Genomic DNA, 14,151 nt, shown 5'->3' with positions numbered 1-14,151 from the left:
ATTCCATAAACATAAATATAAATATAAAGCACTAATATGAAATAGAAACATGATAAACGAAAAAGGGAAGTGGAAAAACCAAATGCAGGTAACAGCGTAAGTATTCTCGTGATAAAAAATCATAAAATACATGGAATAATTAGTTTTCTGTTAGAAAAATCCACTATTAAAATGCCCTGGAAAGAGTAGGTATCTACAATAAATATACAAGTGATTCTCATGATATATATATATATACACACACACACATATATATGCTTGTTTATGTGCTTGTCTGCGTTGTGTCCAGGTTGGTAGAGGGAAAGAGATTGTGGAACACTAAAGAGGATGCATGTTCAATTATTTATGAATTGCGAATCATTGATAAAGATTATTAAGTTATTCTATGTTTCTAAAGGATTTACTACCGTTTGTCCAGGGTCTCATACCGTTTGACATAGAATTCACAGCTGTTGAAAGAGGACTAATCCTCAGATTACATCTTGAGATGCAAAACAAAACAGAAAAACACTGAATACTCGAAGCTTAAATACACGAAAACACAACTAAACTACTATTGGGTTCTCGAGGCACCCTGGACAACAGTAGCAGCAACCACTCTGATAGTCGTAGGCCTACCAAATTGAAAGATAACAAAGTACCAAAGTTAATAAATCTTCTCTAGTGAAGTGCCAATTTTAAAAAAAATAAATAAATTAAAGTTCAAGATTTATAACTTGTACTCCTTGCAGTGGTGGAGGAGGTAGAAAACTAATCTAGTATGGAACTGTTCTAAAGCATATAAAACTATTGATGGACATTAGATCAATGAGATATTATCTTTGTAATCAGGTGTAAATCAAAAAATTCAATAAAATTCATAACATGGAATTTAATGAAACATAGGAAACAAAATGTAAATATGAATAATAGAAGAGAATTATTAGAATTCAAAATTTTGAGACAGTTGAAACAATTGCCATAAACTAAATCCTTAGAAATATTTGGAAAAAACAAATTACGAATCACAATAGGTTGCAAATTATGAATGTTAATTTCTAATTAGTTTTCTACGATCAATATGAATAAATCCTTATGAAGGTTGCATATAAAAGTAAGAAGAATAAGTTAGATGAAGGAATGTCTACAAAAATGTGAAATTATCAAAGATACGGATATTGTGGCTTCTTAGTGGGTGATATGAAAAACAGAGTATAAGTGCTTTTATAGGAACTTACTCAACGGAAATTCCTCCTCGGGCGAGTACTCTTTACCCAGATTTTGTCACAGACATTTTCTATAAACTTGAAGTATGCATAGCGCCATGACTTCTTGAAGAGAAGGATTCCCAGAACTCCCAAGAGCCCGACAGCAAAACCCGGTCCTATTCCTGCATAAAACCAAGACCAATCAGACTCGCCGTGGCCTTCATCATCATCAATAGGCCCATTTTTGGTAGGCAATTTGTGTTCCCAGCAGTTGTTTGGGAGCGGTTTGCCACAGAGTCCACTGTTTCCTTCATAGATGGATGGATCGGTCAAGGTCTGAAGTTGATTTCCTGATGGTATTGGCCCTGAAAGTTTATTGTGTGACAAATTCAGAGAGTTCAATGAGTACAAATCAGATAAGCTTTCGGGGATTGTACCGAAGAGTGCATTCATTGATAGATCCAGTGTTTCAAGTTGCTTCAAGTTGCCAATCTTATCCGGGATCCTTCCGGTCAAATGATTCTGTGAAAGATTCAAAACTTGCAATTGAACCAGTTCCATTACCCCATCAGGGATCTCGCCAACTAAATTATTTGCTGAGAGGCTTATGGATTTAACAAGCGGAAGGCTTCCTTGAAGGTACTCAGATTCTCTTCCTCCCTTAATGTCTTGAAGGCTTGCTTGTGCCTCAATGGCGAAACCTCCATATAGCCCTGATACCATTAAGGCAGTAATGTTATTAAAGCAGTGAGGAATAAATCCACTCAAGTTATTATGTGCTAAGTTTAGCACTTGAAGAAGTGAGAGTTGGCAGAGTGTATCGGCAATAGGTCCATGGAAGTTATTTGACTGAAATCTTAGAAACCTTAAATTTGATAAACTTTCCCCAATCCAAGCTGGCATAATGTCCTTCAGTCCATTGTCACCGAGATCAAGCATTTGCAAATTTTTCAGATGCTGCATTGAGGTAGGGAGCTTCCCAACGAATTTATTTCCGTTCAAATGCAGAGTAGAAAGTCTCCGCAAGTTACCCAGTGAACTCGGAATTTGGCCGGATAGACTGTTATTTGCCAAGAATAGGAACTGCAGGTCTCGCAAGTTTCCTAGACACAGAGGAACTCTTCCGGACAGAAGATTGTTGGATAGATCCAGAAATTCTAAATATTCCAACTTGCACAAGTCTTCAGGGATAGTACCTGTGAAACGGTTATCATTCAGAAAGAGAGACCCCAGCGCATACACAACCGAAGTTTGACCAACTTCAAGCTGCGGAATATGTCCTGTAAGAAAATTTTGTGAAAGATCTAACTATGAAATATCCAACGGAAACGATTTGAGAGATCCAGTCAAATTGTTGGAGCTTAGAAATATTTCCCTCACAGCATAACGACTTGCTGTATGCTTCAATTGTTTGAACTCCAAAGGATTTCCAGTTAGTTTATTGCTGGAGAGATCTAATATCATAATATCATCACAAACCACTTGAAACCAGCTGGGTATGGCATCTGAAATGCTCGCGTTCCGCATGTCTAACCACTCAACCTCCTTCTGCGTCCGAAGCCAAGCTGGAAACCTGGGTCCCACAATCATGGATCCCATCCAAATTCGTCGGAGTTGAAAAGGAGGAACCCACGAGGAGCTCACGTTCAGAGCGAGCGAGCTTCCAGATAGGTCCAGTGACTTTAGCTCTCGGAGTTTCGAAAAATGGTCTTCAGATAGGACACCAGTTAATGAATTGTAACCAATGTCAAAATCTTGTAGCTTCGTCAGCTGCCCAAGATTGGTCGGTATGGTACCATTTAAGCTGTTACCAGACAATGATAGGTTTGTTAATTTTGAAAGCTGACCTATTTCACTTGGTATTGACCCTTGCAAATTATTCCCACTCAGATCCAAATAAGTAAGATTTATAAGTTGGCCTATTTCACTTGGTATTGACCCTTGCAAATGATTACGACTCAGATCCAAATAAGTAAGACTGCTTGCATTACAAAGTGATTTTAACGTTGAAACATCAAAGCGGTTTGAAGATAGATCACAATGAACTAGAGAGGTCATTTGATCAAACAGGCCATGAATTGGATCAGAAAGATTATTATGACCAAGACGAAAATCATGGAGGCCAGTAAGATTATGGAGCCAAGGAGGGACCGTGTAGTTGTTGAAATTATTTTCACTGAGATCAAGGAAAACAAGAGATGTGAAATTGACATGTGAAAGATGAGGATGGATGAAAAGACCACAATAATTCAAGTCTAGTATTGTTAGTGAAGGAAGCATGTTAATGGACTGTAACCCATCTTGAGCGGCTGTAAGGTTCAATTTGGACAGGACTAGGCCTTCTAGAGAAGAGAGCCCAGCAACCCACCCGAGATCCTTAGTGCTCAATGAATTCCACCCAAGATCCAAATACCGTATATGCGAGAGGTTTCCTAAATGGTGGGGAATTTCACCATCAAATCCTGCATGTGAGAGATTGAGGTATCTCAAGTTTTTCAACAATCCCAAGAATGCAGGAACTTGGATTCCTGAAAAATTATTTGAGCTCATGTCCAAGTATCGCAAATTGGTCAAATTGACCAGAGATGGACTTAATTGGCCTCCCAAGCAATTTGTGCACTGATAATCACCATCAGAATAGAGTGGCACCGTATTGCGCAGATCAAGTTTCAAAACACTACCAGTGATTTTATGGCAACTAATGCCTTCCCATGAACAACATCCTTCTCCGATCCAAGATAACAGACGATTTGATTCATCTTTCAACCCATGTTTGAGTTGAAGAAGGACACGCCGCTCACTTTCAATACAGGTGACATTTAAATGATCATAAGCTTGTTTGCTGCTGCTACCAAATGGGAACTGGCCAGTGATAGGAATATAACTGAATAAGAAGAGAAGTAGGAAAGATGAAAAAGTACAAAGAAGATGATGCTTCATTGTATTTCTTTGGTGTTATTGGTTTATTTGATATGGGAAGCTCAGATGGCCGGGTGGCCTTATTTATAGACTTACAAAAAGCATCACTTCACCATTCTGTGTTTGTGGGAAGTAGGAAGGAACCATACAAAGGCGATAAAGGACAACGACTTCAAGTCTTGTGGAAAAAAAATTTGTTAACGTGGTGGAGGGGAAAGACAGCGTGGAAAATCCTTGCGTGCTTGTGGGGAAAGTCCTTGGTGACATACAAATGGAAATATTAATTCATTTTATATTTGGATTTTAATTTAATTTGGATACCTACGTTACCATAAAAAATCAATCCTAACCTATGTTTTGTTATTTATATGAACTAGTGATCGGAGCAGACTATATGTATGCGTAAATAATTCAAGTTATATTTAATTGCAAAAATTAGTTTTCTGGAAATTAGTTTTATATTTTGAAAATTCATGTTTTATGAACTTTTGTGTGAAAAACAATATACATGAGCAGTTATTTTTGTTAGTTATCACTCATTGTAAGCATTAGCAATACAACTAAAATTCCACATAAAACTAGAAAAAGTAATTTTTTGAGAATTTCAAATGTGCATTTAAAATTATAAGAAGCAAAGAAATCCTAAATAAACAACGTTCAAGATCATGGAAATTGGGCAGCACATAAGGTTCCAAGTTGGGTAGAAAATTGGCGGATGTGTTGGATCTAAGTCCGCCCGTCAATGGAAGTCGTGACTCACCGTGGAAAATTTTTATTTTCTTGTGGACAAAATCCTTAGAGCCATATTTTGTACTGACTTAATGGAAATTTTGATTCTCTATCAGTTGGTTGTGGAATTGATTTTCTGATTTACGACCCTCACGTTTGCAATCTAAATCAATTTAAAAATGTTTGACTTAAAGTCACCAGACCTATTGAAAATTTGCCACATATCCTAAATTTGACAGGTCTATGTTAAAGAAGCAAATAAATAAGGTTTCCATGAGATGAGAACAACAAAATCTAAAGCACGAAGGACAGTAGTCTGCATTTTATGTTGGATAGTTACAAAAAAAAAAGGTGAACATTTATCAAAAAAGTTTTGTATAGATTTTGAATTTTTCTTTTAATGTAATTATTCATTATCAAAATTTGATCTTTCAAAAGTTTATATTGTTGAATAAGAGGTCTGAGCACTCAAAAAGCATTTATACCTAAAGTGAATTATACCTCTATTAGTTTCTCCTGAAGGGCATGTAAGCATAAAACTCCCCCTTTTTTTTTGTCTTCTTTGGGCTAATCTATATTTCTTTCTCCTAGGAAGACATTCTTTGACATTAATGTGGCATTATAAAGTTTTTCATAAGTAAAACATTTTAATTGCTTTTAAATTATAAAGAATATGAAGCTAAAAAAAAAAAAAGAATAGACCAACAAACTAGAATGCAAATATCAAACCAAGAAAAGCAAAGAAAATTTCCTAAATGCATAGCCCCCAAGATCAAGACGTCCAATACATATAAGCGTTTCAAAGGGGTTAGAATAGTAGTCGGTTTGGTGGTCCAATACTTTCACTTATTGTAGGGGCCTCAACCAATGATACAATTGGGCGAAGATTCTCTGCAATTTCATCATGCAATTCATCTAATTCATGGAAGTTAACCACAAGACTTTGAAAAGTTTACAAAGCCCAAATGGACGCGGTTTCGATGGATACATAATTATAAATGAGTGGCTAATATGATGCGACATATAGGTTTTATCCTGCTATTGCAGGTTTCACTTGGGACAAAATTGTGATAGTAAAATTTGGTATAACTAATAGTAAGTTTTTGCACAAAACAAATAACTTTTATTTATTATTGTAATGTAATTTGCTATTTAACTATCAAATCTTACTAGATTTTACAGCAAAATTACCATTTTTTTCCAAAACTAAGCATTTTTTTTTATATAAAACATACTATTTTTTTTTTAAAAAAAAATTTATGACTTCATTAACAAATCTTACCATTTTTTTAGTAAATTTAACTATATCATTAACAAAACCTTTCTATTTTCAAACAAAACTTGCTATTTTTTGTACAGAACTTGCTACTTTTTCAAATAAAATTTATAGGGTCAGCTTGCAACATTTCTAAAGGGATGGCTCAGGTAGTCCAACATTGAGAATTTTCTCTTTGATTCTTGTTTTGGAGATTAAAATGTAGAGAACTATCAAAAGTATATGACAACACGAGCCAGTGGATTGTTTTAGTTCCCACATTGGCTTGTCGAATTGGAAAGACTCATTGCTGGGCAGCAATGATCAATAACTTTGAATGCATTGTTGATTTACATAAAAAAAATTTTATTGTTCTAGATCTCTTATTTCGAGTGTACAATAATTACTTGTTAATATTCATCTTAAATTATTTTCATTATACTCGATCTGCAGAAGAAACATGAGAAAGTAGATCATTTCAAAAGTTGTTCTTGAGTTAGTTATATATGGTTCAATGGGGCCTTATGCTCAGCATTTGAGCATTTAGATTTTTATAGTAATAAGATTATGGGCATCTTTTGTTTCTGCGTTATGAAAATAGAAACAAGACAATTTTGATTGGCATTGAAATTGTGAAGACAATTTTGATTAAAGATTAGGAATTAAATTAATAAATTCTAGCTACTAACACATCAATTGATCATACCTAATGAATTGTGAAATTGAAGATGTCAATTCAAGATTGATTTTCTGTATTGCCACTAATTTACTTAAACAAATGCATAATCCAAAATATAAACACTATTTCTTCTGGAAATTGCTCTGTTTGGATTGGTGATTTTTTGAAAACAAAATTTTCAACTAAAATGTTATAATAATACCCAAACAAAAACAACCTCAAAAATACCAAACATTTGTGTAGCAAAAAGTTATCATAATTGGCTACGAAAAAATTGTAGCAATATCAAAGTAATTTGGCTACAAAAAATGCATAGTTGAAAATAAGATTTTTGTTGGAAAATCGGTGGAGCTAAAGGCAAAATCTAAGTTTTGTTTTTTTTGCTATGAAAATAAATATCTTTGCCGACATACAATTTCGTCATAAAAGATAATCTTTTGGGCTACAAAAATGGGAAACATAGGAAATAATTAAACTTTTGACTACGGTTTTGGAAAATTGTCATCTAATACCTTTTGCGACGTGGATATCGTGACGATTTTGGCTAAGATATTTTTTCGTAGTTAATTATTAAAGGCCACGATTTTTGAGTCTATGGCTACAATGTTTTTGGTAGCCTCAGACCAACTCTGTTGTAGTGAGAATCAGTAATTGCAAAGCCAAACAGCGATATCATGGCAAGTACCTTGTTATAAGTATACATGGAGTCAAGCATATGTTTCAATTATTCTGCATAATTTTTTTAGTTTATGGAAGTCTCTTGTCAGGCACAACAAAATACTAAAATTTCTTAGGCAAACTATTATAATTTTATTGACATACAATTCATAGCAAATAAAAGGACGTCTAATTTTTCATATTACATCAGCAGATGCCAAAAAAAACCTGAAAAACAGCTAGTACTCAAAATATAACCATACAGAAAAAAAACAGTGAAACTATTACTGCTTCTCAAATCACCTAGAAGAAATTGCTCATTCTGAGGGCCACAACAGCAGCAGCAACCACTTGAATGATTGTGGGCCTAGCAGATTGGAAAATAACAAAGTACCAATATTACTAAATTTTCTCTAGCAAAGTGCCAATTTCAAGGGCAAAATATATATCAGCAGTTCATGAATATAAAAATTTATTCATCTAGAATAATCAATGGTTCAAAAGTACCTAAAAACATTAATTAGTAGTTTGTAAGAGTTTTTCAGAGAAAAGCTAGATTGAAACCAATTCGAAGTTGAATAACTACATCAACTATTAGCATAAACTCCTACAGAATTCTTCTAAAGCATAAAACCGTTGACAGAAAATTAGATCGGCGAACAAGACAAACAATCTAAATTGTTCGACATAGAATATTTATTCCATTCAAATGCTAACAGTAAAATAATTATCTTTATAATCGGTCGTAAACAAAAAAAAAATCGATGAGATTCTCGTAACATCGACTTTAATGAAACATAAGAGAATGTAATGTAGGCATGAATAATATAAAAGAATTATTACAATTCAAACTTTTGAGAGAGTTGAAACAATTGCTAGTAGAAAGAGAGAAAGGTTTTGCTATCTTGTTTTGGGATCAAAATTTTCAAAAGGTGAGGAAAGGAAATATGGTTTCCAATCAAACGATATTTATTGGGAAAAAATTCCTTGGAAAGCTATTGATTTGAGGTTAGAATCATCTTGATTTAGTTAATTGGTCACAGGCATCTACTACTTTATGTTACAATTGCTACGTTATTTTTTTATTAATATAATTTATTAAGCTTCTTTGTTTGGACAAAAAAAGTACTAGATAGGCATTCATTTTCTTAGTGGATAGAATTGGTCAAGTTGGGATGCATAAAAAAAATCTTCAGAAATATTTGGAAAAAACAAATTACAAATTACAATAATTCGTCAAATTATCAATGTTAAGTTCTAAGTAGTTCTCTACAATCAACATATAAAAGCAAAAAGAATAAGTTATCAAAGATAGTATGCTACGGATATTGTGGCTCCTTAGTGTGTGATATGAAAAATACAGTATAAGTGCTTTGATAGGAACTTACTCAACGGAAATTCCTCCTCAGGCGAGTAGTCTTTACCCAGATTTTGTCACAGATGCTTTCTATAAACTTGAAGTATGCATAGCGCCATGACTTCTTGAAGAGAAGGATTCCCAGAACTCCCAAAAGCCCGACAACAAAACCCGGTCGTATTCCAGCATAAAACCAAGTCCAATCAGACTCGCCATGGACTTCATCATCATCAATAGGCCTATTTTTGGTAGGCAATTTGTGTTCCCAGCAACTGTTTGGGAGCGGTTTGCCACAGAGTCCACTGTTTCCTTCATAGATGGATGGATCGGTCAAGGTCTGAAGTTGATTTCCTGATGGTATTGGCCCTGAAAATTTATTGTGTGACAAATTCAGAGAGTTCAATGAGTACAAATCAGATAAGCTTTCAGGGATTGCACTGGAGAGTGCATTCATTGAAAGATCAAATGTTTCAAGTTGCTTCAAGTTGCCAATCTTCTTGGGGATCCTTCCAGTCAAATGATTTTGTGAAAGATTCAAAACTTGCAATTGAACCAGCTCCATTATCCCATCAGGGATCTCGCCTGTTAAAGTCAAGCCACAGCAGCAATTCTTGACTTCTTGCTGCAGCCACAATTCTTGATTCTTGACTGTGGCAGAATTTTGTAATCCCACATCGCCAGAAGCTGAGGGAATAGCCTCCATTGTTTCCTATAAATAGAGAAGGCCTTTGAGAAGTTTTAGTGCACCACTCAAGAGAGTAATATGGGCTATTAGTTTCTTGAGTCATTTAGCCCATTCAGTCAAATATTTTAGGCTCTCTTGTTTTGAGTTTAGGAATATTTTCTAAACTCTTTTGTAAGTGCCTATTGGCCTAGGAACCACTTTCCTACGGTCTTTTGTATTTCTTCTTCATAGTAGAAATATTGCTCATCCCTCGCCCGTGGACGTAGGTCAATTTGACCGAACCACGTAAATCTTCTGTGTCATTTATTTGCTTTGTTATCCGTCTTTATATGGTCGGTTTTACCGCCTAATTATTATATGGCTGGTATCTACCGCCTATATATTATATGGTCGGTTATACCGCCTACTTTGTGCTAATTTGAGTTTGTCTATTCCTGGCCCGGTCCTAACAAACTGGTATCAGAGCTGGTTGTTATATTTTGCAAGACAGGTTCATCTGGTGGGGCCTGTTCATCTGGTGGGGTCCGTTATCTGTGGGGCCCACTCATCCTGTGGGGTCCGTTTATCCGTGGGGCCCGCTCACCTTGTGGGGTCCGTTCATCCCCGTGGGGCCCGCTTATCTCGTGGGGTCCGCTCACCCTGTGGGGCCCGCTCACGAGACTTGCATATTTGTTTGGCCAGTTTTTTGAGACAAACTTCACGTTACAGATTTTGTGGCAACAATGACGATAACAAAGACGGTTGTCGAGAAATTCGACAGGAATGTCAACTTCGGAATGTGGCAGCTCAAGATGGAGGCCATTCTTGTTCAAGACGGAGTTGATCTAGCGATTCACGGAATCGAGAACAAACCAGAAGATGTAAAGGATGCGGATTTCGCCGATATGGATAAGAAGGTCAGATCCAGCATAATCTTAAATCTCTCCGATGAGGTATTGCGTGAGGTAGCAACGGAGACTTCGGCCAAGGCTATGTGGGATAAATTGAAAGCCTTGTATATGAAGAAGACAGTCGAGAATCGGCTATATTTGAAGCAGAGTTTGTACATGCTTCGGATGTCTGAAGGTACATCTATACTCTCCCATCTTGATAAATTTGATTCCATTATTATGGATTTGGGGAATATAGATTCGAAAATTGATGATGAAGATCAAGCCCTATTACTTTTGTGTTCCCTTCCCCAGTCTTTTAAGCATTTCCGCGATACTATGATTTATGGAAAGGAAACAATTTCGTATCGGGAAATTAAATCTGCATTAAAATCTAAAGAGCAGATAGATAGGGACATTACTGGGGAAACTAGTGGGAGTCAAGCCGATGGCTTGTTTGTTCGGGGTAGATCTGAAAGGAGAAACACAGAAAATAGAAGTAGATCCAAGTCCAGACATAAAAATGTGGTGTGCAATTATTGTAAAAAGAAGGGCCATGTTATTTCTGATTGCTTTAAATTGAAAAATAAAGAAAAGCAAAAGGGGAAATTTGTTGAGAAAAATACTGAATCCGCTGAAGCTAGTATAGCAGCTGATGAGAATGATGGAACCATTTTCTGTGCAACGAAAAATAATTTTAGGTCTAACAATGAGTGGATTTTAGATTCGGGTTGTTCGTATCATATGTGTCCCAATAGGGACTGGTTTTCAACATATGAATCAACTGAAGGTGGAGTTGTCTTAATGGGCAACAACGCTGTTTGTAAAGTTGTTGGCAAAGGCACAATCCGGATTAAAATGTACGATGGTATTGTGAGGACGCTCACAAATGTTAGACATGTTCCAGATTTGAAGAAAAATCTCATCTCTTTGGGCACTCTTGAGTCTATCGGGTGCAGGTATTCAGGTGGAGACGGAGTTCTCAAAATCACTCGAGGAGCTCTTGTTGTTATGAAGGCACACAGATCTGGTACTTTGTATATTTTGCAGGGATCTACTGTGACAGGTGATGCTGCTGTTTCAACATCATCTTTGTCAGATACAGACATCACAAAATTATGGCATATGCGTTTGGGGCACATGAGCGAAAAAGGCTTGGGCATACTAAGCAAAAGAGGACTTCTGTGTGGACAAAGTACCGGTCCATTGGAATTCTGTGAACATTGTATTTTTGGGAAGCAGAAAAGAGTCAGCTTCAGTTCACCAGCAATTCACAAGACAAAAGGTACTCTTGATTACATTCATTCAGATCTATGGGGTCCTTCTCGTGCTCCTTCTAAAGGTGGTGCCAGGTACATGTTGACTTTCATTGATGATTATTCAAGGAAAGTTTGGGTATATTTTCTTAAGCATAAAAATGATGTTTTCCTAACTTTCAAGCAATAGAAAGTTTTGATTGAGAAGCAAACAGGAAAACACATTAAGCGGTTGAGAACAGATAATGGCATGGAATTTTGTGGAGGTGAATTTAATGAATTCTGCAAGAATGAAGGAATTGTTCGGCATCACACCGTCAGGATGACGCCTTAACAAAATGGTGTTGCCGAACGTATGAACAGAACGCTTTTGGAGAGAGCAAGATGTATGATCTCCAATGCAGGGTTGACAAACGACTTTTGGGCAGAGGCGATCAATATGGCCTGTTATATTGTCAACCGTTCTCCTTCTGCATCTCTTGATTTCAAAACTCCTGAGGAAGTTTGGTCAGGTACTCCTGCTGATTACTCCAATTTAAAAGTTTTTGGGTGTCCAGCATACATGCACGTGAATGATGGAAAATTGGAGCCTAGGGCTAAAAAGTGTATTTTTCTTGGGTATGCTTCTGGGGTGAAAGGATACAGATTATGGTGTCCTGATCCCAAATCCCCAAAATTTGTAATCAGTAGAGATGTTACTTTTGATGAATTATCTATGTTATCTTCCAAGAAGGATTCTTCTAGTCCTTGTACTACTAATAGTACACAGAAGCAGGTGGAGCTTGATATTGGCAGTTCTGGTCCTTCTCAGACCAAATCTTCTATTCAACAAATGCCAGTAGATACACTTGAATCTACTGTTGAAGATAGTTCTGAAGAAGACGAGTATTCCATAGCCAGAGATAGAGCAAGGAGAGACATTCGACCACCACAAAGATATGCAAATTTAGTTGCATATGCTTTATCTATTGCAGAAGAAACTGATACAGTTGGTGAGCCTTCCACCTATTCAGAAGCAGTTTCTTGTGATGATTCTGTAAAGTGGTTAATTGCGATGAATGAAGAAATTGAATCTCTTCATCGTAATGAAACTTGGGTTCTTGTAAAGCCGCCGTCAGCTAAGAAAATTGTTGGATGCAAATGGGTCTTCAAGAAGAAGGAAGGTATTCCAGGGGTTGAAGATGCAAGGTATAAAGCACGATTGGTTGCAAAGGGCTATAGTCAGGTACAAGGTGTTGATTTTAATGATGTGTTTTCACCTGTTGTTAAACATAGCTCTATTCGTGTTTTACTTGCTTTAGTTGCCATGTATAATTTGGAGTTAGAACAGCTCGACGTTAAGACAGCTTTCTTACATGGCGAACTTGAAGAACAAATTTATATGAAACAACCCCAGGGTTTTGAAATTGAAGGTAAGGAAGACCATGTTTGCTTATTGAAGAAATCCTTATATGGATTGAAGCAGTCTCCAAGACAATGGTATAAAAGGTTTGATTCCTTTATGTTGGGTCATGGTTATTTGAGGAGCATGTATGATAGTTGTGTTTACTTCCGGAAGTTAAATGATGGTTCTTTCATTTATTTGCTGCTTTATGTTGATGACATGCTCATTGCTGCCAAGAATTTGTCAGAAATTCACACTTTGAAACTGCAGTTAAATAGTGAATTTGAAATGAAAGATTTAGGAGCAGCTAAGAAAATTCTTGGCATGGATATCAAGAGAGATCGAGGAGTAGGGAAGTTGTTCTTGACCCAGAAAAATTACCTTGAAAAAGTTTTGGAGCGTTTTGGCATGAAAGATGCTAAACCAGTATCTACTCCTCTTGCTAGCCATTTTCGGCTATCTGCTGCTCAATCACCAAAATCAGATGAAGAGGAAGATTATATGGCACGGGTTCCTTATTCCAGTGCAGTCGGCAGTGTTATGTATGCAATGGTTTGTACTCGTCCAGATATTGCACAAGCAGTCAGTGTTGTTAGCAGATATATGTCTTGCCCTGGTAAAGCACATTGGCAAGCTGTGAAGTGGATTCTCAGATACTTGCGAGGTACTTCAAATGCATGTTTGGAGTTTGGAAGAAATAATAACACTTTGGTTGGTTTTGTAGACTCAGACTACGCTGGGGATCTTGACAGGAGAAGATCACTTTCAGGCTATGTATTTTGCATTGGCGGTTGTGCTGTTAGTTGGAAAGCTACTCTACAACCTGTCGTAGCTTTGTCTACTACTGAAGCAGAATATATGGCTGTGACCGAGGCAATCAAAGAAGCCTTGTGGTTGAAGAGTTTATTTAGCGAGCTAAATCTATATCAAGGTGTTATTGATATTCACTGTGATAGTCAAAGTGCCATACACTTGACTAAAGATCAGATGTATCATGAGAGGACGAAACACATTGATGTGAAGTATCACTTCATTCGGGATATCATTGCTGAGGGAAAAGTCCTTATTCAGAAAATCAATACTAAGGACAATCCAGCCGATATGTTTACGAAACCTCTTCCAATTTACAAGTTCAAGCAGTGCTTGAACTTGATTGGTATTCATTGTTGGTGAT

The 14,151-nt window shown here is 36.5% G+C and overlaps 2 protein-coding genes across 2 annotated transcripts; both read right to left on the bottom strand.

The window, feature by feature from the left end:
• Positions 1-1,217: 1,217 nt before the first annotated feature.
• LOC113776202 (receptor-like protein EIX2) lies at positions 1,218-4,127 on the bottom strand. The gene is made up of 2 exons (XM_027321309.1): positions 2,579-4,127; positions 1,218-2,467 (listed from the first exon to the last, which is right to left on the bottom strand). Exons 1-2 carry the CDS (start codon positions 4,125-4,127, stop codon positions 1,218-1,220), a joined length of 2,799 nt encoding a protein of 932 aa, XP_027177110.1.
• A 3,489-nt stretch (positions 4,128-7,616) lies between these two features.
• LOC113776437 (putative receptor like protein 25) lies at positions 7,617-9,358 on the bottom strand. Its single transcript, XM_027321594.1, has 2 exons — positions 8,815-9,358; positions 7,617-7,793 (listed from the first exon to the last, which is right to left on the bottom strand). Exon 1 carries the CDS (start codon positions 9,343-9,345, stop codon positions 8,815-8,817), a length of 531 nt encoding a protein of 176 aa, XP_027177395.1. The 5' UTR covers positions 9,346-9,358; the 3' UTR covers positions 7,617-7,793.
• Positions 9,359-14,151: the final 4,793 nt, after the last annotated feature.

Source organism: Coffea eugenioides, chromosome 6 (genome assembly GCF_003713205.1).
Source record: "Coffea eugenioides isolate CCC68of chromosome 6, Ceug_1.0, whole genome shotgun sequence".
In the NCBI taxonomy this organism is placed as follows: Eukaryota; Viridiplantae; Streptophyta; class Magnoliopsida; order Gentianales; family Rubiaceae; genus Coffea; species Coffea eugenioides.
This window is presented reverse-complemented; position numbering and strand designations above follow the sequence as displayed.

Coding starts and splice junctions, on each gene's coding strand:
- LOC113776437 (XM_027321594.1), bottom strand. CDS start 9,345: ATGGAGCTGGTTCAATTGCAAGTTTTGAATCTTTCACAAAATCATTTG.
- LOC113776202 (XM_027321309.1), bottom strand. CDS start 4,127: ATGAAGCATCATCTTCTTTGTACTTTTTCATCTTTCCTACTTCTCTTC. Junction 2,468..2,578: donor ACAATTGAAGCATACAGCAA/GTCGTTATGCTG, acceptor ATTTTCTTACAG/GACATATTCCGCAGCTTGAA.